The sequence below is a fragment of the Strongylocentrotus purpuratus genome, unplaced genomic scaffold, assembly GCF_000002235.5.
Source record: "Strongylocentrotus purpuratus isolate Spur 01 unplaced genomic scaffold, Spur_5.0 spur5_scaffold_8, whole genome shotgun sequence".
Lineage (NCBI taxonomy): Eukaryota > Metazoa > Echinodermata > Echinoidea > Camarodonta > Strongylocentrotidae > Strongylocentrotus > Strongylocentrotus purpuratus.
The window spans coordinates 30,429,009-30,456,964 of NW_022145614.1; the positions used below are offsets into that span (position 1 = coordinate 30,429,009).

The window sequence follows — 27,956 nt, forward strand, 5'->3', positions numbered from 1 at the left end:
GTACTTGATGTCAACAGAGGTTAAGATCATTGTCTAGGTTATTTCATGTTAAAGGACTTATTTCCCCTTGAAATGAGTACCCCTAGATTTGGTTAACATTCAAATACATCTAAGGCAAGGTGTTCAGTACCATAAATAGAGATCTTCAGCATATGATGAAAGTTAAGTTTTAAATTACTACAGCGGATATTGAAAATCTGTCCAAAGGATTATTTTTTTTCATTTATTTGTTTGTTTATTTATTTATCACTTGTGGGATGATGGAACACCTTGATAAGCAGGCGTGCTGTTTTTCATAGGGGTCTATTATGGGAAGCAAGATATTATGAGTTGGGTGACAGATTTGATTTCTTAATTTCATAATTCACATGTACTGTAGTACAAATATATTTCTTATTATTGAAAACTCAACCTACTTTATTATTTGTATTACTAAAGAAGACAAATTTTTTTTTTAACTCAGAATTTAAAAAAAATTCTTTTCTAACACAAATTAATAGAAAGTTCAAAATGACCCTCATGACAATGTCACAATTTACCCCTAAAGAAATGCATGCACAGCAATCTAAAATCCTTCTGCTTTTTTCTTCTCCATAATACGCCATGTTGTGGAGATTAGGCTCATTCTTTTTACAGAAATATAATGTAAACTCGACTCTTTATCAATCGAAATGTTATTTTATCAGTGAAATATTTCAGATTGCAGTGGTTATGTCTAGATATCAGCACCGAATCCCATGCTCTCTGAAGGTGAATTTATTGACTCAAGACGTCTCAATGTACATCTGTATGTAGATAATTACAAGAGGAAAGCCTCTTGTGATGGATTATGGGATTGAATGTTCATCCCTCGTGAGATGATTGGATTACTTTAGTGGTTTCTGTCTCTCTCACCTGACAACCACGCATGGTATGACTCCAGAGCTATCTACGCTCGTTTGATAAATCATACTGTCATGGAATCTGGGATGAATGCTTGAGTTTGTAGCTATAATTAGCATGTTGATTCCTGTAATGTTCATTATCTTTCTTATCTCCTCACCATTATTCACTGTCCTATAAATCTTCAGCCCCTTTTCAGTTTAGATGTTTCCATACATTAAAGATAAACTTGAGTTCTGGTAAAAAAAGAAAATGAATTCTCACAGAATCTAACGAAACTATACACTGAATGTTCAAGATTACAAATAAATGTCGTGTGCCAAACAATTTTGGAAGAAAATTTATACTGGCTGAGTAATGAGCATAGAAAGATAAGGAAATCAGGGTAGGACTAGCCCCGACACCATGTGTGTTGTCCCATATACGTCTTTCTGTGTAAGTGATTGTTACTTTACCAAGACTCTGCCAAAATTATGATGATTTTGATGACTCCAGAACCTTGCATTACACACCATTACTTATATTCTATATGATCAACTTTTCTGATCCTTTCCACACCTTTTCTTTCACAATGCAATCGCATTACCAGAACTCAAGTTTATCTTTAAACTTTCCTTCTCTCAACTTCTTTTTTTGTCCTCCTTCTTTCTCTGTCTCTCTTTTTCTCTCTCTCTCTCTCTCTCTCTCTCTCTCTCTCTCTCTCTTAGCTCTCTGCCATTTTCTTTATCCTGTAATACTTTTTTTTGTAATCACTTTATGCATCTCCCTCTTCTCTCCCCCCTCTCCCCAGCCCCCTCCTCTCTCTCTCTTTATTCCGTCATTAATTTTGTGTTTCTTCTTTTTCTTAATCTTCTGCTTGAAATTTTTAAGCCAATGCTTCTAGTTACGAAAGTTGTGTACTTAAATTTGTCTTGGTATCTTTAAGAATACTTGAGAAACTATTAAAACCATTCTTTGCCTTCATAATTCATCATATTGCATACTGGTACTTGCCTGTGCCTTAATAGTTGGCCACTTATTTTGTCTCTTAATTCATCCATTACCCACTACACCGGGAAGTCAAATAAATGAATGATATTGATTGTGTTTTTTGCATTTTCTCATACAAACTAATAACATCAAACGGAATCAATCATATTTATTGTGTAATTACTTCATTGTGTAATTAATTATAAATGGCAGTTCAGGCCTCCACGGTGTCTACTTCCCTGCTTGTATATAATGTAGGTCATATCAATACTGGTTCGGCAGATCAATGTCTGCGTTGATAGACACTGGTCAGTGATGAAAGGGATCAGTATATTTGTTAGGGTTATTTCTAGCATTTTGACCTCTGAAATTCAAACAGTTGATGACATGTATATTTTTTAATAAAAAGAGATATGTGGGTATGACCATGTACTGGCTCGCTGATGTCCAGTCTTGAAACAAAATCTTGAGAGGTCCTGTTGAGTAGTATGTGTACTGTAGTGGAATATGGCTCATGGATCCCATTATATCTGTTGTAATCAGTATGATCTGCAAAGTTGTACCTGATAGTGATAATAATAGTAATGATAATAACGATGATATTAATGTTAACGCTGATGATGGTGATGATGGTGATGATGGTGATGGTGATGGTGATGGTAATGGTGATGGTGATGGTGATGGTGATGATGATGATGATGATGATAATTTATTTAAAATAGTAATAATAATAAAAATAATGGTAATGATAATAACAATAAGGATAGTTCAGTCTTGTTAAGTGCTCATGTCTGGCACATTGCCACTCCTGGCACTACATTTTTGGTATTACCCTGGCTTTGGCACGGCTGTCGTTACATCCCTTGAGCATTTTTAGGAATTAAAAGTGTAAAACAAATTAAACTTGGCCAATTTGAAACAACCTAGCTTCGCTAAAGATTTATGAGCATGCCAAACGATCTAGAGAATGTAACTGTCATTAGGGGCTACTTTCAGAGTTTGGGGAAAGTCCCATGTTCAGCCCATTTCTCAATATTTGTTTTACTGTGAAAAGAAGCTGTAGCAAAACGAATTGTAGGAAAGCTTAGAGTTGACTAGGTCATATATCATCCCGTCTTCGAGCAGCACATTAGAGGCCCAGACTTCTATCTACATTGTTTTTTATGACAGTTAATCTGGTGCGACAGAGCTGTAAACCACCATCAGTGAGCAATTGACCCGTTTATGGTGTGTGAAATAGTCTGTTTGGAGCCAGAAGGGTGTTAACTCATGAACTTTGATTCAGAATTAATGCCCTTTTGGTTCTGAAGAGATGAAATCACTGCTTTATGGGCTGGATATATATAGCCTCTCACTTTGGTGTGAAAAGTCACAGTTTGCGAGTTTGACTGTCCGCAGTGATGCTGACCCAGATAATTGCCAAAAGCGGTTATTAGTTTCTTGTGGGCAGCCAACGAGTACCGATATCCTTATTTTCATGGGTCACAAAGTGACTGAAGACATACAGTTGAAGAACGTACATTTTGGGGTTATACATATTCAAAACACTTTCCTGGTGCATATTGCTTTTTATTTGTTATAACTCTGTATCACCATTGGATCCACTTATACCATGAAGTTGTTTATTAATAGTACATTATCCTATTTAATGCTAATATTAATTATATTATAAACGAAGAATCCCTTTGAGGAATCTTTTTTTCTTAACATTTCAATAAAGGGCTTGTGAATTTTTGATTTGATTTGATTTTATTTATTCATCATCAATAACATCAGTGATTAAACATTTGAATACATCGTGAATGGTACATGTTCATAAATGAATATTATAGATCATATTAAAGAAAAACCTAACAAAGTATTGATATGCTAGACATATGTCTTTTCTCATAGAATATAGAAGGTGATGAAAAGGAGCCAAATAATAGCACATGTGCTAGTCGAGTCTGGCCCCTGTTCTTAGCACACACTTGGCAAAAATAAATATATCATTATCAAAAAATAAAACTTGACAGTAGAAGTATACATGTTGAGTAATACCGTAGCACAATTTCTACACTCCAAATATAATTATGAAGAGGATATACCAGGTTAAAAAGTCATAGATACATGTATCTACAGATTATTTATACAAAAAATTGCATTTTTTTGACAAAAAAACAACAACAAAAATGTAATATGGAGATTATTTACAATATATACATGTGTACTTGCATAATTCAATCACTTATTCATCAAGTAATCGTTGAGATGTTTACGAAAAGTGTTTCTAGACCCTTTGTTTTTTATTTCATCGGGAAGTTCATTCCATAATCGGGTTCCTACACAAGTTACTGAAAATTTGCCTTGTGTTGTTTTATACAGTGGTATACGTAGATGGCCCTTTTCTCTTTTTCTTGTATTGTATCTATGCTCAATTTTATCACAATAATCCGTCAAACAGTGAGGTAAATTATTATGTACTAGGTCATACATAAATGTATATAGAGACAACTCATAGAACTTGTTAATATCTAAGATTTTCAATTCGTAAAACAATGGTGCTGAACGACTCATAAAATGGCTAAATGTGATTGTCCGTATGGCCATCTTCTGTGTATACAGTATGCAATTTAAGTGAGACTTGTAAGTGCTCCCCCACACTTCAATTCCGTATGATATATGAGGTTGAATAAAGGTTTTATACAACAACACTAGGATATTTCTAGGCACAAAATGCCGTAAGCGGAAGAGGATTCCTACTTTTTGTCTGATGCATTTATTAACCATTTGTATGTGGGGTTTCCAAGTCAAGTGATTATCAATCTTTATCCCAACAAAGAGCGAAGAATCAACTTCTATTATTTCAGCTTCTGATATAGCCAGTTGCCCTTGAACATTAATCTGCCGTCTCTGGTTTCTTATTAGCATATAACTCGTCTTTTGTAAATTAATTGTCAGTTTATTAGCATTACACCAGTCTGAAACAATTTGAAGATTTGTGTTCACTTCAGTCATATCAATTTCTTTTTGCCCTTCAGGAAATGTATGGAATAAGTTTGAGTCATCCGCAAAGAGTCGAAAGTTAAAGTAACGTGTAGCAAATGGCATATCATTAATATAAAGTAGGAAAAGCGTTGGGCCTAGGACAGAGCCTTGCGGTACACCACATGTTAAAGGCAGCATGGGAGATGTTACATTTCCGTACTGTACAAATTGAAATCTTCTATAAAAATAGTCCTTAAACCACTGTAATGCTATTCCTCGTATTCCATAGTGTGAAAGTTTGCTGTATAAAATATCATGATTAATTGTATCAAATGCTTTCTTAAAGTCTACAAATATCCCAAGTGTGATTCTTCCCTCATCCATTGAATTCCTCAAAGTGTTAACTAAATTTATCATTGACAATTTTGTACTGTATTTTTTACGGAAGCCATACTGGTGCTCATATAATACATGATTTTTTTCAAGAAAGTCAAGAAGCCTATTATTTACAATTTTTTCAAAAACCTTCCCAAGAACAGGTAATACTGAAATAGGTCTATAATTTCCTGCTTCTTCTTTAGGTCCTTTCTTATAAACAGGTGTCACTTTTGCTATTTTAAAGGCATCTGGGAATTTACCAGAGGTGAAAGACAGATTAGGCGCATTTATACTGTCAAATACCTCATTTTGAAAAGTCGCGATGTTTCGTGCACCCGGTTACACTTGTGCTGAAACATCACCGACGGAGCTGTTCAGCGATGTTTTGGCGTGTTTCGGTTGGTAATGCGCATGTGCAGTCTTCCCGACCTTTGACCCCGGCCTGCTATAAGATTTTTAGCGCGCGCAATTTCCAGCTAGCGCTATAGCTAGCTAAATAGCGATACATCCCATGCGCATGCATGCGATATGTTTTGTTTATCTCGCGTGTAGTATTTGAGGCAAGAGTGGATAAGTTACGAAGTACGGACTACGGCTGCTGATTCAGTTTTCCCAAATTCAATCGAAATCTAGTAGTAAAAACGATATGGGAAGGTTAAGAAAATCATCGTTGTTAATTGTTAATTTCATGCTTTCACTCATTTCTCTGAAGCCCTTTTCCCCACGTTTGCAGGGACGCTTGGAAGTCTGGTGGAGGAGCTCTCCCTGCCTCCACATCGAAATCAAGAACTTCATCTCATCATCAGTCCAATGGGAATTGTTCACTTCAATATTAATTAATCTAACAAAACACTCAAATACTACTACTAGACAGATATGGCCAGACGGGAATAACGAAGATTGAATAAAGGATGAGTTAACGGAATTGGAACAAACGGAGCTGAATGAACGGATAACACGCGCGACGATGGAAATGCTATAAATATCACACGGGAAGAACGTGGTTTAAAAGAGCGCGGGTAACGATCCGGAAGTGCCGGAAGTCACGTGCCTAACATCGCGATGTTACAACTGCGAGCGGTTATACTTGCCAAACACGCCAAAACACGCCAAAACACGCCAAAAGATCACACTTCGTTTTGGAATGTTTGGGGCTTGGCATGTCTGCCGGTAAAGCGTAGTTGCCCTTGGTAACATCGCGGCCAGGCTCCGGTTTGGCATTTTTTGGCGTGTTTGGATGACAGTGTAACTGCCCCTATTGAAAATAAATGTAAGGGGAGAAGTTACATAGTGCACAGCATCTTTTATCAGCTTGATTGGCATATTATCATACCCACTAGCTTTCTTTACATTCAAGGCTATTAAATGGTTGCTAACCTCAGTCTCAGTAACTGGTTTCCAGAAGAAAGATTTGTCTACACCATCGTCTAAAACTTTCTCTGTATTACGATTTGTGTTTGGTATGGCATTCGCCAAATTTGGACCAACATTAACAAAGAAGTCATTAAATGCATTTGCAATATCTTGTTCATTACACAGGGTTTCATTAGTACCAGTATCATTCACACACAATTTATCCACCACTGTTGGCTTAAACGAATTGTTTCCACCACTTAAAATCTCGTTTACAGTCTTCCATGTTTTGCTAGTATCACCCTTATTTTCAAGGAATATCCTACTATAGTAATTTCTCTTTGAGTTTCTGATTATTGTAGTTAACATATTCCTGTACTTCTTGTATGTTGTTAAATAGACAGGATTGTGGTTGGTGGCAAGAACCTGTGAATACATTGTATGTTTCTTTTTTATGGAATTCATTATAGCTTTTGTAATCCAAGGTTTCTTAGGTTCGTTCTTTCTCCTTTTACCGTGTTGAGCTACAACTGGTGCATGCTCATCACACACTTTTGTCATGATTTCACAAAAACGGGAGTATGCGAGATCAGCATCATCCGCTGCATAAACTGATTCCCATGTTATATTGGCAAGCTCAGCATGGAATTTTGTAACATCATAGTTCTTGTAAGAACGAGACATTAATTTTCCTCGGCAAGACTTTTTCTTAAATTGTATATTAGACTTAAAAATGGTAAAGATCGGAAAGTGGTCTGTAACGTCAGATTCAATTATTCCTGCATGAATACTGGGAACATTCATATTGGTATATATATGATCAATCAAAGAGAAGCCATGTTGCGTTACTCTAGTAGGAAAATTAATCAATTGATGCATGCCGATACATTGCATGGAGGTGAGAAAGTTATCAGCTGCCATTTCATCGCCTAGAAGATTGATATTGAAGTCTCCAGTTAGCACACATTGACTTTTGTCTAATTTCAGATCATGTACAATACTTAACAGACTATCCTGAAACTCATGAATATCTGTATTTGGCTTGCGATAGATGACACCAATAATGATCTTCTTTTCATTAATTACTACTTCCAACCAAAGTGATTCAGCATGTGCTACTTCAAAATTTCCCAAAAGCCTGTATTTAAGGGAAGAGTGAATGTATGCACCAACACCTCCACCTCTTAAAGTATGATTGCGGCATTTCACCTCTAAAGTATAGCCTTGTATGCCCAAGATGGATGTGTCTGGTACGCTCCACACTTCAGATAAACATATTATATCAAATTTTGATTTGATACTACATTCGTATAACAGTTTTAGGTTTTCTATATTTCTATTCAAAGATCTGATATTGACATGTGTAAGAGAAAATGCATTTTCAGTTTTGGTTTGCAGAACATCATCAAAATTAACAGGAGTTAATTTGTGTGAACTAAGACACAGATTGAGTTCATTGTCCTCCATTTTAAAGTCATTTTTCTATTAATGACTTAAAATTACTCAGATAAAAAGAAAATCAAGCAATGACAAATAGCTTGAAGCGAGCGTAATCCATATCATCAAGTCCAAGATCAAAAAGGTCATCAGGGTTGCGAATTGTTTTAAAATCGCCATCATCCATCTTGCAGACAATTGTTCCTGACCTTGTCGCCACACTCTTGACTCCATCTATCTTTTTGGCCGCCATCATCACCGAGTACCTCAGCCTGGTTAGGTCCTCATTCACATACACCCTCGTGAAGTTGTCCTTGTCTTTCAGACCAAAACGTGCCTGGTACAGGGCATCCCTCCTCCTCCTTGTTGTGAAGCGCACAACAGACTGACGAATCTTCTCCTTATCTGGTGACCACTTCCCTATACGATAACAGGACGAGATGTCAGATGGTTGAATTTCAACATCCACTGCTTTTGCCAATCCAATGACCTTTCTTATTAGGTCATCTTCAGACTCTTCGCCTTCTTCTTCTTCACCATTTTCTGCTAAGCCGCTAATGCGCAGATTTTCTCTTTTTGTTTCCTGCTCCATCTCATCCATGCGAAATTGTGACCGCAGGATCACAGGATTGACAGATTCTTTTACATTGACCATAAAAGCATCTCTCACTGCTTGAACAATGGCTGGTATTGCAGTTTTAATTGCTGCCTCCACTGCACTGGTTATAACCTGTGCCATATTACCATCACCTCCGTAATTCATGTCCCCTAGCTGGTCAGAGAGATCATCAAAATTTATGAAGACCCCCTTGTCCTTCGATGATTCATCTCTGCTTGTGGTGGCTGTCATACCTTGCTGCCTTATTACCTCTTGGTTTACCCCCTCATGAGCGTTAAAAGGACGTTTAGGTGTTGGCATGTATGAGAATGTATGAGACATGACTTAAATGTCATCTTGAGACACAGATTATCAGAATTTGAGGGAGCAATGAGAACATTGAAGGGGGGGGGGGAAGCTTTCTGTGGATTTGAAATTTAGTGTCAGACAGATCTGCCTTTAGGGAGCTATCTGGTGATTTTCTCATGTACCTTGTAATGAAAGCTCTTGGGAAGACACCAATACTTGAAATATGAGGTTTATCACGATTTCAGGAATTTTGTTGCAATTCTCAAATCTGCTGTGAAAAGCATGGGGAATGTAGCAGTTGCTTTTGAGTGATGTTCTCAACCAAATTTTCTTGATGAAAGTGATAGCTCTTCCGATTATTGAAATATGATATGGGGAGTTTCTGCCTATATGAAAGTGAAATTAGCACATTAAACAGAAATTTTGATGGTGTGAGATAGATGTAGGAAATGACAATTTTAACATATTTTCCTACGTTGAAAATGCGCTTTCACCATTATTTCAGTTATGTGTGGCCTTTACCTTTACACTTAATAATCTTCTTTTCATATCTATATAAATGTATTAATTGTATAAATGCAAATAGTTTCATACAAATACAAATGTTGTGTTTCACTGGTAAAGTCAATAAATTCATTTTATAGTCAGAGTAATACTGTTTTATAGCTTTGCTGATGTGCTATATTATGTCTTGAGTGATGCCTGGTTGTTTGTTTAATTGATAAGAAAGAAGAGAAATAATGCCATTAATGCTTAGAGATAAGAAATGCAAAGAGGGTAGTATTATCACTGGCCTCGTCAGGGGTAGCACAGTTGGCCTGAGCCCCCCCCCCCCCCCCCCCCATTTGCATTATCAATCCTGTGCTATACAATATACAGGTTAATACACACAAAAAATTCTCAAAGGGTCCAGATTAAAATAGGGTCTTTATGCATGAGCCCTTTGTTATTTTTTTTTTAATTTAGGGATGCCCACACCTATACTTTTACACAGACTCTGAAAAGCAGTGTTATTATTTATAAATTTGCACACTGAAACAAATTCTCATTATTCTACTTTTAATAAGTTTTTGACTAAAACGATTTATATTTTCTTGTCATTGCAGTGAAATATCTGAGGGAAGTGACGCCATACTTCAGACGGAGCACCATCATAGGTGAGGTGGGCTGGGACACACCGTCGCCTTACATCATCAAAGAACCCGGTGCAAACGCTCAGGTTACCCGCAACCATTGGACTGAAATGAAAGTCATACCTCTCAAACTGTGCTACGTGACACGAAACCTCACAATAAACGACACCGACCAGAGAACTGTGGAGCTCCACTCGCCCGACGGGAGGAGCTCGTGTATAGTGCGGTGTACGGATGTGACGTCAGCGAACGAGTGGTTCAGTGCATTACACGCGAACGTGTCGTTATTAGCGATTCAGGCGGTGTGCGAAGCGAACGATATTCTCAGGTCGACGCCAGGAAGCAGAGAGGTCAAGCACATGGGCTGGTTGTGTGAACAGGTGAGAAATCAAAACAAATACTTGTATCAATACTGAAAAACAGTGCACTTACAACTCATATATGCATTTGATTCAGTAGTATTGTGAATGAAGTGGTGATTCTTTGCACTGTTTCCAGTAGGACCAGTGACTTTTCACAAATAATGAAAAACATTTTTACATTACCATCATTGACTTACGGTAGTTTGCCCCCTCTCCCCCCCCCCCCCCCCTAAAAAAAAAAAAAAAAAAAAAATTATAATAATAATTTAATGTTATATTAAGAGATTATTTTTTCTCTAATGAAATGGATGAATTGCCTATTTGAACAACAGTTACTTGCGAATCACCCAAAAGTTAGGTTTAATTTGTTCTCTTGTTTTTGCAGATATTTTGTAGTGTGTAGAATACTAATACCATTAGGTCAGTGTCATAGGATACAGTGCTAATGAACTTTTGAAAGGGATATAATTTATGAAACGAACAGACAAATTAAGCAATCACTGTCTAAATTTGTAGAACGGCATGGCCTTAAATGTTTTTTTCATGTTTTTACTTGCATTTTATTTCAGACGAGGAGCAACTTTAGCTGTTTTATTCCATCAGTTATCAAATCATTAAGAAATATAACAAATTGGTTCCGGTGGCTCAACAAATCTGTACATGTGATTTCACAAAAGAGACATACACGTTTAACATATTCTCTATGTGTGCCGGCCTTCAAGCAATTTAAAAGAAATTAATTGGAAAACAAATGAAGCCTGCCTTAAGCTTATAAATTATTCCGGAAATCATGTGAAGTAGATATTAAAATAATGAATGCTTGCTCCTCTGTAACTCTATTGCCTGTTTACCCTCCGAATGAAACTTTGAAGGTTCTTTTTGTTTGTTCTCATAATGTAAATTATCATTAAATCAAAGGGAAAACTAACATTCCAAACCTATCTGTAGAAGACAAACTCATAGAATTTGATAAATTATGGTGCAAGAATGTAAAATGATTTATGATCTGTCAGACTTAGTTTGATGCTAAAGTAATTTTATTCTCAGTCTACAAATCAACCACTTTTTAGAGTCAAACAAAACTAGTAACCCTATCCCTCCCTTTAGAAGAATCAGGGTTATCAAACAATGATGATAGAAAATATGGTCACAGGGCTTGATTACAAAGTTTCAGTTTCATCATTGTTTCTCTGACAGCTTCTGTCAAGTTTTTATTATTATTTCCATCAAATCTACCTTCACTCGTATAAAGGAGGGGACAGGGTTGATTCATCATGAATTGATTTAAATGATGGTATCACTCTCAAAAGCAAGGTTTTTATTAGGAATAAAAACTGTAGGTGTTTATTCCTCATGGTATAGTTTGATCTCCAACACATATTTATCTACAAAAAATATGGTACCTATATGTACATAATTTGCAAACATTCATTAGGTTCTAATTAGATAATATTTTACTTCACTGTATATTTTTCTTAGTTATGTTGAATGTTGAGGTCAACTATTTAGACAACCTCGGTGTATTTTTACCCTATTTTTCTTTGCTGGGCCAGAATACCACATGCTTTGAAGTAAACAAATAAATATTTATGATAAAAATTTACACTTGAACTTGTAGACTAACATTATACATGTTCTTTTCTTGTGCTATAGTGTCATACAGAAGCAGACCTCTCGGCGTGGAAACCAGTGTTTGTAGCAATCACAGATAAGGATTATCTGATGTACGACAGTGTGCCCTTCACAAGAGAAGAATGGGGTAAACCTTTCCAAAGCAACTCACTTCTTGCCACTAGGTAAGTTACATCACTTTAAAAACTCTCTGCACGAAGCACCCCCTACCCCTAAGCCCTACCCCCCCCCCACAAAAAAATAAATAATAATAATAATACCAAAAAAATTGTGTCTGTAGTTGGATCTTCTGTGGCAAATCATGCCCTGTTTTTTTTCTTCTTTTTTTTTAGGTCTGATATAAAAATAAATTAAAATATAACAGGGCAAAAGAAAGTGAGTGATGATTGTTGCAATATTCTGTTTCAATACATATATTTCATGTCAAATTTGTATGGAAGGCCCGATGAAAGTTTAGAGATTTCTAAATCGTCTGTTTGTCTCTCTATCTATTTCCCTCCCCCTCTTCTCTCTCCCTCTCTTCTCTCTCTACCTTCCTGCAGGAGATACCCTTTCTCCTCTATTAACCAACTTTCCAGCTTTCGTTAGAGCGATCAGTACAATGCTGGTCAGTGGAAGGTGAAAGTCGTATCATTGCTTTGTATCCTCTTGGTGATGCAAGAATATCACCTGCGCATTAGATTCACTTTTACAGGGAGGCGAGGCCCCGAGGGTCGCCAGATTAAACTGATTAAGTCCGCTTGCTGACCTCCTAGACATCAGGGACTGATGAATACTTTATGATTTCAATATCAATATTATCAGGGGCATCATACTTTTGAGAGGGGCTGGAGAGCATTGTAGGGTACTCCCTGAGAGGAGGAGGGATGTTGGTTTGATTTGCGTAAATTTTTTATTTCTTGGATGATGAGATAAATGTTTCAACCTGCAGGGATGTCTGGTGTCCAATTTGTCTTATCTGTTCTTGGACTTTGAGAGTATGTGAGTGTCTTTAAAGATAAAGACCAGTTATGGTCATGCGATTGCATTGTGAAAGAAACATTGTGGAATCGATCAGAAAAGGTTGATCATCTAGCATATAAGTATTGGTGTGTACTGCAAGGTTCTGGAATCATCAAAATGATAAGAAATTTGGCCCAGTCATTGTAAAGTTACAAGCACTGTACACAGAAAGATGTATATGGGACTATGCACACGTGCACGACACGTGCGTTTATCTCTCACACATCAATAGATAAACTAATTTACCAAATATATCAATTAGTAGGCGGTTTCCCGGCAAAAGTTTTATCATCATGTATTAGTCAAAACATATTCCTTCACATGATTGGTAATAAGAGCTTCCATTTCATTTTTTGAAATTGGGGCGTTTCCAATACTGGTCTTTACCTTTAAGTCTTCTTGTCAGAAAAAATTCTGAATTGGCCTCAAATTGTAGTTAATCGTACTCCTGGTCTGACTTCACTACGATTCTGAACCGATTTAGCTTTTCTTCCTTCAAGGAAGCTTGAAATCCCCTAAAACTTAGATTTGAATAATCCCATGACCAATCAGATCCTCAATCATTAATACTTTACATGTTTGAACTTTCATTTAATATTCTGTTGTGAATTCTTCCAAAATTGGACCACAGTCGGATCGTGTAGTCTCCAGCCGGTGTGGAGATATCTTTGTGCAGTATTCTACGGGTTAATGTGTGGACATATTCATGAGGTTGTGGAGGTCAATGGTGTGGCAGTCAAACCATCCATGTCAGTCTGTTTATCACTCCCTATCTTCATCAGATGCTGTCCCACACAGAAACATGGAGCAAACAACTCTTGTATCTGTCAAACTACTGCCGTGTCTGTGTGTGGTTTCAAACTACTTGAGCGATCTCTGTTACCGCAGAGTGAGAATTCACAAAAACAAGATCACCTTGACAATCTCAGCCTCATCTATACATTCTAAGCTTATTGCTCATCCTTTCCTCTCCTCTTCCCTTCCCGAGAATGTCCTCTAATTGCTATCTTTAAGCCATATTTGTTGCCAATTTCTGTTGTTGATAAAGACACATACAAAAGAGAATAGGACAAAAATGAAGAAGAGGAAAATATAGTCATATTAATGATACTTTGCCTTTTTTTTACTGGGTACATTTACTAATTACATACCGGTAACTCAATGCCATGCAATAATTTCTTTATTCAATTTATGAGCAAGTAAATGCTTGTTTTCCTACACCTCACCGTCTTTATGTAACATGTTTGTGTTTTTACGTATATCTCAGTTTAAAAGTCAGTTGCCCTCTTTAAAATAAAGAAAACACTTCTTATACATGTACTTTCACTATACCCAGTGATAGACATAGTATCAGCTTAGGTAAGGTTCAAGTGATTACAAAAATATTCACAGGCAGTCTTTCAGAAAAAAACTCAATATAGACATTGATATCTTCAAGATATTAAATAGGCATGAGTATCGTATTGAAAGAGTTACCCTATTATAAACAAACATACCTCATTCTACCCAAATTTGAAGGAAAAAAAATAATGGTTGTCAGTAAACTCTCAAGTTGTCTGTTTGGAGCCAGAAGGGCATTAACTCACATCATTTTACACAGAGATAACACCCTTCCAGCTCCAAGCAGACAGATGAAATGTTGTTATCAGTCATCATGTTCTTTGATGTTGTTTTTCTCCTTTTGTTTCCCCGATGGAGAGATTAAATTGTAATGTTGAAAGGGCTACCCTGTTTGAAATGAAATCAAGAACCACAAACTCAGGAGCTAGAGCATTATAAATTGTATGATTTCTTCATCAGATGATATAGGAATAAAACCATCTAGCACACTCAGAAAATTGAAGTTTGAAGATACAGTAAATGAAAAGAAAAGCTGGCATGGAATGGAGTATACTACACAAATGTGCAGTGAAGACTTGCATGCCCTACATTGTACTAGCGAGGGGCATTAAATAGATACAAAACTGGTGAGAATCTGATATATATGTTATTGCTGATGAATCTAAATGCCAGTATCAGATTCTGTTTTGCTAGACATTGTGTCTACCATACTGGACAATTAGTGATATATGCTCCAAGATTTCTTTATTTTTATTTATATATATTTTTTTGCCAACGGCATGTGGATTTTGGACATCAAAATTAGCTACTGAATTAAAACCAGTTAATCTTTCCACTCCTCTATGGTACACTGTTCACTCTGCTTTGTATGTTATTGTTTGGAATCTCCATTGAATGCATTTCATAGTTCATACGATAATTGGTTTACTAAATCAAACATGAATACAAAATGACAAATGAGATACATCGGACAAGAAGATGGACAAGAAGATAAGTGACTAGGCTTCATCATGTTTACAAACAATAGACCTTTATTATTTATGGATCCATCGCCTCTCTCTCAACATTTTTAATGAGTATTAACAAATAGTGCGCTCAACCCAGACACCTTGTTAATGGTGTTGTCCTTTTCACCCCGTCCTGCCACACCTAGTTGACTAGATTAGGTAGAAGGACATGTACATGTATCACCTGTAATCGCCTGTAATCATATTGCCCTGGTAGTAATAAACATGGTGGTAATGTATTTTAGGGAAAGGAGTGGGAGTATCCTGGTTTACTGAAGGTCTGCAAGACCAGTGGTTCACAGGGGCAGATCCATGATTTTATGACGTTGGGGAGGGGGAGGGGGGGGGGGGGGTTGGGGGTTCGAATTTTAAAGGAAAAATGTACATGCAAGTAAGGGATGCATCTTATTTTGGTGTACCTGTTCTGTCTAGTATTCTCTAAAAAAATATTTTTTAAAAGTTATCACATTTGTTTCCCATCCAAATTTACTCTAATCTCTGAGACGAGCAACAACAAAGAGGAGAGAGAGGTGGGGGGGGGGACTTGGAATATCCCCCTCCCCCTTGGATCCCGCAGTGGTAAACAAGGCAAAAGGTCCATATATAGACCAAACATTCATGAGACTAATAAATTTGATCCAGTAAATCCTCTGACAACTAGTTGACAGTTTTAGGAGACCAAAGGTTCATGAGACTGAATACCACGTACATTCCTCCCCCTAGATAGTAAATTCATGAGACTGTATTTCTCAGTCTAGTTGACCTTTGACCTTTGAACTTATGAACCTTTTATTATTTACATTGATTAGTAGATTTAGAAACAATATTAACTTGAAACCGTCATGTGCCTTGTATAATTGCACCTGGATGTTTTCCTGTCAATTTTTAATTTGAAAATGGGTATTGATAATGTGTTTACATCTTCTACAGCAATCAAACCATGTGTTCTTTAGATTTCATGAAGCTTTTCAGAAGGAGTATTCTTATTCAACGGTAAACTGGCTCAGCATAAATGTACCCTGGTTTGATGACATTCAATGTCATTTGAATTTGAGATAAGACTATAAACTGATGATTTAAAGCATAATACTTTTTCAATCAGTGATGAAATATGGGTTATGTAGGTACCTACACTGTGTGTGTGAATGTAATACCACGAGGCAGCCTCTTTTATCAAATCATTTCATTCAGACATTACAAGTATCTCATTTCATAGTGGATGTGAAAATATAGTTTGGTTTTTTATATTTAATATGTCAACTTGGCGCTTTTGTTTGAATAAAATTCTACCTTCTGAATAATGAGGACACAGCAGTATTACATGGCTCATCAACATTTGCATGTCTGATGCACTTTCAACAGAACCATTTATCACTCAACATCTAATGATGAGTGACGACCAGAAAGTACCCCATTCCTACCAGATGGTTGTAAGCGTTTCTCACATTTATTATTCAATTTATCTAATGCTTATAAGTTATAGACCATAAATATCTCCACACCCCCTTGGGGGGGGGGGGGGGGACCTCTTGTCATAGGGTATTTCATCAGTTTTAATTTCCTAGTGGTTTCATATCTACTGTAGCAAGCTTTCTGTTTAAGTGTATGTGAAATTGTGAAGTTGGTTCATGTTTTTAAAATTTTGATCTGAATGCTTACATGATCGTCCAAAGATGCATTGTTTTGCAGTAAGGTGTGTGTGATAGGCTTTATACATCTCTATGATCTCATAGTAGTAACTTCACATCTACAGTAGTCAGTATACTGCACAAAGGCCTTTGTATAGTCGTGTATTATTCAACTTCATTTATTCCTGTTGATTAGATATAGTGCCTTTTTTTTCTTCACAAATGAATAAATTTAATGTTTGCAAAATAGAATGTTAGATTTTTAAACATATACTTCATTCTTTGATCCCTCTGTACCAATTAGTATTTTTAGAATGTTTGTTTTCTCCTGTAATATTTTATTTATTAAATTGAGCATTATGCACATTTAATCATCATTCCATGATAAGATATATCATCAGTATGAACATGTGACAATTAATGAATTGAGCGTACACACACACACACACACATACAATAGCATAATGCATGTGTACTTCCGAAACACTCTATCATGTGTTTGAGTATAGGAAAAGAGCTGTCAAAGTGAACAGAGCCCAATGTATGCACTGGGTTTAGTGTTGTGTGTGTATGTCATTCATCATAGCTTGATCTCGCCAGGAGAAAGCTGCAAATGCTGGGTAAATGTTTATGGTATCTTTTGATGCAGCCTCTTTAAAGGGAGATATCAGCAAAAATAAAAGATTGGTTGTTTACATATTTTCTTGCGTAAGATACATGCAGATTCCTGTAATAGTACTCTAGTTGGGTAGTGGTATTCACCAGGACTATCTGATACATATTTATGGTCATTTTTAAGTCAAAATCTAGGCACTTTATTTTAGACAGGTATTCACCAAGTTTGTTTGTTTAAATGTATAGGCATACCCCCCCCCCCCTTCATGTTGTAGTAAGTGATTTGTTATTTTTGTAGCGTCTTTAATATATTATGTTACAGGTTCAGCTAATCACAAGGCTTGTTCCTTTCTTGCTTTCCCTCTCATACTTAATCCAACGTATACTTTGTTATTAATTTTTCTTGTGAATTTTACCCTTTGTATTATGTTGATTTATGAATGTTCGCATGTGTTTTCTGGATTTTTATGAGCAAATAAATTGAAATTGAAAATTGAAATTGATTTAAAATGATATTCTGTGAAAATTTAACTTGGACGAAATTCGCAGATTTCCCTCAAGGTCCTAGATTAAGGTGCTTTTTATTGTTCAGAAGTCTGTACCAATAGATTAAGGAAGTACTACCAGATTTCATTATCTCTTGTATATAATTATGTAGAGTACATTTAGTGAATACAATTTAATCTACTAGAAATATGGGTAGTATGCAATATTTGAGACAGTTTATTCTTTTAGTGTAGTTTAATTTAGTTCACTGGATGAATCATGATCTTCATGAACCGTTAGTTTGATTTCTTAGAAATGTATTCTATAATGTATAATGATTATTGTTTAGTAGAATATGCTATCACATTTTCTTGTATGTTTTGGGTTAAACACATTATACATGTGCAAAATGATGCAAAAAACTGGCACTACCGAATGACAAATCAATTTCGTTTTAGAGAGATTTATCTCATTATTCATCGACATGGTATTGCACTGATGTCTTTACTGATGTCTGTACCTCCAACAGTGGCTTCCTTACTGATCAGTAATTCCAGACGTGATTTCCCTCGCTTGGTTAAAGATCAGTCCAATTCATGGACAGACCTAGCAGTCTTAACACACAATCCAGTATTCCTAGTCACGCAGTCTTAATGGAAAGTGACTTCTAAACCTGATCCCATGCTACAATAACGTTTCAATGGGTTTTCTCTGGAGTTCCCATGGAAACGCGCTCCTTGTATTCAAGCAAGAAAACATCTTGTTTGTCTTTTATCCCTGGTTGCCATAGCGATACAGAAGGAAATGCCATCAAGTGGTTGATAATGAGAGAGCTATTAATAGACCTGCGATGTTGTAAGATTGCATCATATTTGTGAAAAACAAGCGTTTAGCTTGTAAAGTGCATGTATGTTGATGTATTTGCACAATTTTTATGTATTTTAAAGGTAACATAAATTTGTCATTTTTCTTTGGTGGTTGAATCATGCATTAATCCTTTGGGAAATACACTTGTATTGGATTTATTTTTATTTTCTTAAATTTTTTGTTGTTATTTAAATCATTAACAATTAACTCACATACTAGCAGTCAGTGTTTACTTCTTTCTTACTAGTTTCTCTGTGGATTGAGCATCATTTAATTTGAAAGCAATTAATGTATTTAAAAGAATTCTGAATATTTCCTGTATATTATTACTGTTATTATCTCTCACGTTCCTTTAAGCCTTGATAAACAGTTTCAAAATGTCAAGTAATAATCGAGGAAGATGAGTGATAATCTATACAGAATTTGCTATAACCTTTAATGTTACAGTAGATATCATCAGGCAATACTTGCCTTGGTTGCATTCCTGGGTGTGAGATTGTGTGGCAGGTCCATGATGGCACACACATACATGACGAGATGCTCATGTATGTTGTATGTGCAAATAGTGAGAGAGGAGGTGGAGGAGGAGGAGGGATGGAGATGTTATCAGAATGTTACATGTGTGTAGTCAGCATGGCTTGAATGCATCCTAATCATTATCATTTGCTGCTGGCAACCAGCCAGTTTACGGCCCCCAGGAGTTGAGTATAGTCTAGGGATGTGTAGCCATCCTTCTATCAAACTGCAATCAAGAGACTAAATGGCAGAAATGCCAGACCTCTTAGACGTGTTTATCCCGAGTCTTGGCTTTCAATCATGTCTTGTCTTCTTCTTAATGATTTAGATAGATGTTCCTGTAATGTTTAACCCCACAGACTTGTTCTGTAATGAAAATGGTAAGAAACAGTTTATTTTTAAAGAAATACTGCAGTATATCCCCAGGGTGAACTTCCTATCACTCATGACTTTGCTTGTGGAGAGGCTGTACCTATTTGTTTCTTCTTTCTACTCTGTGTTGTTGAACATGTTCAAAGATGGAATGAAAAATCACTTGCTTATAATTTGTCATCAATGACTTCTTATTCACAACTCACTGATGATAACAATCGGTGAAGGTTATCTCCATGATCATCCACACACTGGTAGATTTAGTGGAGTACAACCGATCTAGGACCCCCTTGTTTTTTAAACCAATGCAGTATAATTATTTTGGTACTGTACAGCGCGCCTTGAGCAGTCTTTTAGCGTGGATATGTGCGCTTTATAAGTTGACATTATTATTATTACCTTATGTACATGAAAAAACAATTGCCTCCGCCCCCACCTCCCTCCCTCCCCCTTCCCTTCCTCCCTCCCTTTCAAATGTTTAATCTCCAAAACGCTCCTGAATAATATGCTTGTTAAGATTCTTTTGGAATTGTTTTCTCCCCTTCTTTTACAAAAACCTGTATCTTACCCCGTATCCAGCATGTCCGGCAAAGAGTTACGATGTCTGAGGTTTAGACCAAGATGGCATGGATAATAAATGGGAATGCATCCCCATGACTACTGTCCCATTAAGATACCGTTAAGATTGTACCAGGCATATGCATCATTCCTTGTGGCCATATTTCAAACACGAATGCCAAACATGTGTGATTGTTGGGCGAGTTAATGGCATCCATTTCACCTTTGTAATGCTGAAATATGCTGTTTGAGTATTTCGTGGTCTCAGGATATACCCTGGCAAACAAATAAAAGGTATTTGTATAATTATTTTTTTAATGCTAAATGCATGATGACACCAACAAATCATATCCAAACTAGGGGATTGTGTTCAATATTTTGATTTTCTGTAGCAGTATTATGGGAGATGTCACAGATTTCTGATTTGAAAGTTCTTGTATCACATGATTCACATCCAAAGGGAAAATTTACCTGTAACAGTTATGATGTCTAGAGTTCAGACATCTTCCACAGACGCAGATTGGCTTTGGCAGACTGAACTAAGCTGCATATCAGCTGTCTTACATATAATCGCCAAAACGACAATCACTGGCGATCATTAAATTAGCGGCTTACTTCAGTCTGCCGATTTTAGATGTCAAACCTGGTACAGGTCAATTTTCCTTTTGGATGTGATACAAGAACTTTGAAATCAATAACAACCATCCTGATAAAAACTCTTTCATAATCATAGATTTCTGTATGGTCAGATGTTTGAATGTACAAAGTGTCAGTATGGATATGCCTCTGCAATCCATTGAATGTAGGGATGACCTTATAATAGCTCACGCTGGTAGAAGAGTAATGATAGTATCTTTAGTATATAAGATTGTGTGAATGTACAAAGTATCAGTATGCTTCACGATCATGTGTGAAAACATCTAACCTTGCCAGTGTGAACATGCATCTGCGATCCATTGCATGTTTGTAGGGATGACCTTCTGAGCTCACGTTGGTAGGAGGGTAATGAGAGTATCTTTAAAAGTGCATCCTTGAGAAGGTTATATAGTAATTGCAGGAAGCATTAGATGGTAGCTGTGATTGCATTCAAGAACACTTTACCATTAAGTGGCTTATAATTGGCTCTTCTATTAATCATTATTGTCAGCTTCATCGTTTAGCCTAGTTCTATGAGCAGTGTTCAGATAGATTGAACCACTTTTACAGTAACAAAAACACAGCAAGAACATGAAATTGTCCTTCAGCAGGTAAGTTTTGTACCATGTAATGTTTGGCTTATAATTGAAGAGTTAAATTCCAAAAGGAGCTAAATCAATTTTTGTAACTTCAGAGAAAAAAGAAATTGTTGACCATATTTTGTATAGGCCTTTATGGAAAAGTGATATTAGAAGGTGCATTTTTTCACAATTGCTCCCAAAATTTAGGTACATAATTTTGTTGAAAGTCGTGTACTTAGTGAACAATGTTCTGATTTATAACAATAACTCAATTTTCATCAAAAGTGGATTTAGCTCCTTTTGGAATTAAGCTCTTCAATTTTAGCTCAATGTAGAGAGATTGATGTCGTACCCAATCCTCCGGCATTGTTTTATTTTAGTGAATTGGAAATGAAAGTCTTACAATCAATTTTACTTTCGTGAGTTTTCGTCATTTCTTACTGCTGTAAAATGGTGAAATGCATATTCCCAGAAGTATTGGGTGTAAAATTTTATCAATAAAAGCAACGATATCTGATAATGATAACCATGATCAGTTCTTTGCTTGTGTTTTTCTAAGGTTTTCTTCAGTAACAACTTTTCCTCCAGAGAATATGTAGATTATGTACATTGATCTACTTAGTATGAGTTAATGAAAGTACAAGGATCATTGAATGTATCAATTCCAAGCATGATGATGATCTACTCGTCTCCATGATAGCCGAGACTGAGAGACTGGTATCCCTCGACAGGCATGCAACATGATATGATAAGATATGATGTGAATGTCACCAGTATCTAGGAACACGCACCATTCTCTCAGTTGAGTAGAGGTAGTCTATCGGGATCATCTTCAAAAGATGCTCATGATTAAAATCTTCTTCTTGATAGCCTCGTATGAAACATGATTCCTTTTTGAAGGCTTTGAGTTAGGATGCAGTGAGGGTGAAAGTAACCTGTGTAACGATCTCCTTGCTCCTTACTTTAAGGATCTTGCGAGAGTATTGAGGCATCATGTTCAAGGGTTTAGTTTTCTCTAAGGTTTAACTTTCATCTCAAAAGCTTCACTTTTTCCAAGGTCATGAAGGGTGATATCTCACATATTTTATGCCCTGTTAGCTCTCAACAGTTGATAGAAAACTTCCTTCGTGTCCAAGGATTTATGCCTTGGTGCTGTTAGGATGGAAAGAACATTTAAATTGATTTATTGAAAGGTCATTTTCAAGGCTTTGATTTTCTAGAAGGTTTGATTTTTGTTCTTTGATAGCTTCATATTGTTTGGTGAGAGCTAGGTGTCGAATTGTATGGCAAGTTAACACCCTTTCTGCTCTCAAGCATGTGATACGAAACATGATTCCTTTACAAGGCTTCAGTCAAGGATGAAGTAGCATTTCAGATGACCTTCTTGTCTTCCTCTTTTGTGACATAATATGATGGGGGAGTATTGAGGGTTCATGTTTCAGGTTTAAGTTTTCTGAAAGGTTTAATTTTCTTCTTGATAGCTTTCATATCATATGGTGAGAGATCAGAGTGTGCTGATTGTTGTCAAGTTACATAAGTTGACACCCTTCTTATTCTCGAGCATATGATACGAAACATGATTCCATTTAAAGTTTTCAATTAAGGATGAAGTAACACATCAGGGACCCGTTTCACAAATCCTTTTCTCAATGACAAATGACCTAAAAAAAAATCAGTGACAAATCTGCTGATAACCAATCAGAAGCAAGGATTTCACTAGCTTATAATACAACTGTCATTTTGTCACCAATGACAATTTTTGTGAAATTGGGCCTAGATGATCTCTTTGTCTTCCTATTTTGTGACATGATGGGGGGGGGGGGGGGAGGTCATGTGTAAGTCTTCAATTCCTTTCAGGTTTTAATTTGATAGCTTTATATCATTTGTTGAGAGTCTGGAGTTTGTCAATCATTGTCAAGTAAAATAAGTTAATACACCCTTCTGGCTTTCAAGGCTAAAGCATATGATACGAAACATGATTCCATTCAAAGTTTTTGGTTAAGATTCTTTGTCTTTCTATTTTGTGGCATGATGGGAGAGAATCGAGAGGTCGTGTGTCAGTCTTCTATTCCTTTCAGATTTGAATTTTATTTTTTAGTGAGAGCTCTGGAGTGTGTTGATCACATGACATTGCCAAGCAATATTTCAGTTTATGCCCTTCTAGCTCTTAAGCATACGATACGAAACATGGTTCCTTTTCAAGATTCCATGCAAGGATGCTGTGAGGATGAAGTAACATTTGAAGCTTGTATTGTCTGCTCAATCAAAGCCAAAAGGGCATTAACTCTGGTAAAATATTTATATTTGTGAATTAATGCCCTTCTGGCTCCAAACAGATGACGTACCAGTATTTGAAGTTTCTTGTAGAACGGCATTGGTAGAAGATCCATCTTTGATCTGAGATAACATTTAATTTTAGACAAAAAGATACTCTGTATGCATTGATAGGTAAGCTGACTGACTGATTGTTAATTGATTAATAAACTTAATAAAAGATCAATCGTTATAATTTCATATTCTGATTAAGGTAATGGATAAATGAATTAGCTGCTTTGTTGAAATCATTACTACAGCAAATTTAAACTGAACACAAAGATATCTCATGAACAACATCTCACTAAACATCTCACCGATACATTTCCGCGGGACAAAAAGAAAAGTTGCCATGTGTGCGTACCAGAATTTAATAACGGAGCTGTTTTTCTCCCTTCTCCATAACATTCATTCTTTCCCTGGGGCTAGCACTGTGAGTGATCTGGACCATGTTTACTCTATGCGGAAATTGTTCGAGAGATGCCCCAAATTGATTTCTTTTTTCTCTCTAGATTGTCAGGAATTGTAACGTGAATGTCCAGGAGTTATTTTTTTCTTTGCAATATCGATACAGGTTTTCTTGTAACCATTGTAAATTTTTTGTTTTTATTGTATCCAGTTCAAATGTTGAACAAATTAAGTGTCTTCCCTCCCTAGGGAGTTAAAGAGGTGACTTGAATTAAGTCCATTTTATGATTTGTGTGTGTTTTTCTACATATGTATATTTTCAACTGTAGATATGTTCCTTCACTTTAGATTATTAGCTATTTTTCATGAACATTTTATAATTTGTAGAATAGTGATTCAAATCCATATCTCTCTGGTATTCAAAGACTCGTAAATGGCTATTGGACAATATAATAAAGTGACAAGAAGTTTGATTTCTCTTTACTGTAATGAAGCCTCATGCTTTTACCCTACTTGCGTATACACCACAGGCTCGAGGCAGCATGTACCTTCCCCTACATTTAGAAAGCCCAGGAAAATCAATATTATAACGCAGTATAGGTCTACGGCAAGTGGGGCTGCTGAGAGATCCCCCTCCCTCTTGTTAATGGATTTTGGATACACCATTGGACCCTATAAGCAATTCCATAAGACATGCTATTAGTTCACCACGTATGTGGTAGACATTTGCTATGCAAACGGTATGAAAAGTCAGTGAAAGAAAAATTGGAATGTGAAGAAAAATTCTACCGGACGAAATGAGAGTCCATCTCATGTTGTGGTAGCCCTCGTAGACCCCCTTTTCCATGTGCAGTTGGTCTGAATCTCAATCAGCACTCCTAGCTTATTGTGTCTACCATAGCGTGTCATCAGACTTCTATGATATCTCATTGGTATTTAAACTGATACTCAGTGACTAGGTCCTTTCCTACGCATCATCTTCTCTGAGTATCCTACCAGTGCATCTCAATTTACTACCAATACTAGCCTCTGCAGAGGAGCCTTGTTTATTGACTACATTTATATCATTCCCTTTCCTTGCTCCATTGGTGTCTATCCTACCAGTGCAATCTCAATCTACACCTAGAGTACCCTCCACAGAATTGGTGATTAGTGACTACATCCTTCCCTTTCGTGACTATCTTTCGGATGCATCTCAATCTATTTCTCTAGTGCTTACCACTCCCGACAGAGACTCATTTAGTGACTACATCCCTCCTTTCTCTCAACATTGTTTGTTTCTATCCTACCAGTCCACCTGAATCTACACCTAGTATACCTCTATGCCATACCTGCCAACCACTCCGATTTAGGCGGAGTTACTCCGCTTTTTTCATACCCACTCCGAATTCCGATTGCATGCCTCAAAACTCTGATTTTTTTTAATTTTAAAATATTTTTAAAACAAACGACTGTTGCATAAGACTTAAGCATAACACTAGCGAATGCCGCCTTATCACATAGCCTCCGCACACAGCGCTGCATGTCGCACGCATTCACTCATAGCTTCACTGAATTTGACTACACTGGATAGGCACTTTCGCGCACATGGTCCGTCCGCCGCCATCTTGTTTAATTCCAAAACAACACGGCAGCTACGTATGCTACGTGCGTTCGTGCCTTTTGAGGGGAGCATGGGGGTAGATGATCGTGTGCATGGCGCCCGCAATATAGTAGCGAAGACTTCGGTGATTCAGCGGGCGCATTGCAAGTGCAGTGCGGTATACGGTGTGTTGTTGTTCATGAACGCCGGGCCTAGCGGCCTGGGCTGGTGTGTCTGTGGGACTGGTGAGTGTACGTGTGCGTGTGTAGAATACGAGTTCTGCCATTTGACTGTGGATTCGAATTTGCCATTGGACGCTTGAACAAGGTGTTTTCTTCCTGAATATTATCATGGATTCACTCAAAAGAGCGAGTACCCGAGAAGGAGATCCTTTGACTGGAAACAGATTTTTAAAAACGTTTTTATGCACATCTTTATTTTGGACTTAATATGGTAGGTTCGAAATGCAGTAAGAGTGATTGGGTGTTTGTGTACGTTTTGCGCGAAATTATGCTGCGGTGTCTTGCGTTACGGAAAGACCCCCATTTGTTACGGACAAATATGGTAAATGTTACTGACAGCCATCCTATAGGGTTGGCATCTCTGCCCCCCCCCCCAATCTACGGGCTACTACCCCAATCCTTCGGTGGTTCGCGACCTCGTAGTCCATCCAGAAAAATTTACTCCTAATTTCTCTTGTCTCAGGTTGGCAGGTATGCTATGCAGGAGCCTTGTTTAGTGCCTATATCCCTCCCTTTTCCAACTCCTTTGGTGTCTATCCTACCGCGCAGTGCGTCTCAATCCACAACTAGTATACTTCTCCGTAGGAGCCGCGAATAGTGACTACCGGTACAGGCCTTATTTCTCTGACCGTTTGGTGACTATCTATCAATTGCATCTCAATCTACTTCTAGTGCTTACCCCTCCTGAGGAGCCTCGTTTAGTGACTACATTTATATTCCTTCCTTCTCTTGCCCCTTTGGTGTCTATCCTACCAGCGCATATCAATCTACACCTAGTATACCTCTCCACAAGAGCCGCAAATAGCGACTATATCCCTCCCTTCTCTAATTTCTCCTAGTGCACCCCTTGGTGTCTATCTTCAGAGCACATTTTAATATCCTCCAAGCGCTTACCCCTTCCAGAGGAGCCTCATTTAGTGACTAAATTTATATCCCTCTGCTCCCTTGGTGTCTATCCTACCAGCATATCTCAATCTACACCTAGTATACCTCTATGCAGGAGACACGAATAGCGACTGCATCCAACCCTTCTCTAACTTCTTTGGTGACTATCCTTTGGGTGCATCTCAATCTACTTCTAGTGCTTACTCCTCAAGAGGAGCCTCGTTTAGTAACTGCATCCCTCCCTTCCCTTGCCTCTTTGGTGTCTATCCCACCAGCGCATCTCAATCTACACCTAATATACCTCTCCACCAGAGCCGCAAATAGTGACTACATCTCTCCCTTCTCTTATTCCTTTCGTGGCTATCCTTTGGGTGCATCTCAATCTACTTCTAGTGCTTACCCCACCTGAAGAGCCTTGTTTATTGACTACATTTATACCCTTCCCTTCTCTTGTCCCTTTGGTGTCTATCCTACCAGCGCATATCAATCTTCACCTAGTATACCTTTCCACAAGAGACGCAAATAGTGACTATATCCCCCCTTCCCTTGCCCCCTTGGTGTCTATCCTACCAGCGCATCTCAATCTACACCCCGATGCCCACCCTTTTCGGAGGAGCCTCGTTTAGCCCGTCATCATCTCACCAAGCTAATTTACAATACCCTGGGGTGTGATAAGAGGCTTCTCATATCTATTTAGTATTACTCTCACAAGCCAAGCATACCGCCGTGTAACAATCCAAAGAAAATCGATGGGCGCTCACGCGAGACATGGATACATGCCTGCCCGCCTCCCACATCCTACCCGCCATGTTGGTATTTTTTTAATGACTGGGTAAAGATGATTTATTCATGGCTCATTCTGAGGTAAATTGTCTGTGCAAAGTATGTTGGGTGGGA

At 37.2% G+C, this 27,956-nt stretch overlaps 1 protein-coding gene across 1 annotated transcript in view; it reads left to right on the top strand.

Annotated features, from left to right (window-relative positions):
* Positions 1-9,971: 9,971 nt before the first annotated feature.
* The window catches only part of LOC105436396 (beta-2-syntrophin-like), a gene marked incomplete at its 5' end in the record, with an annotated part of 36,204 nt that continues 18,219 nt past the window's right edge, over positions 9,972-27,956 (top strand). Inside the window, 2 exons of the mRNA XM_030976160.1 lie at positions 9,972-10,406; positions 12,042-12,184. Of these exons, the coding sequence (XP_030832020.1) occupies positions 9,972-10,406; positions 12,042-12,184 (578 nt within the window). The remainder of the gene's footprint in view (positions 10,407-12,041; positions 12,185-27,956) is intronic.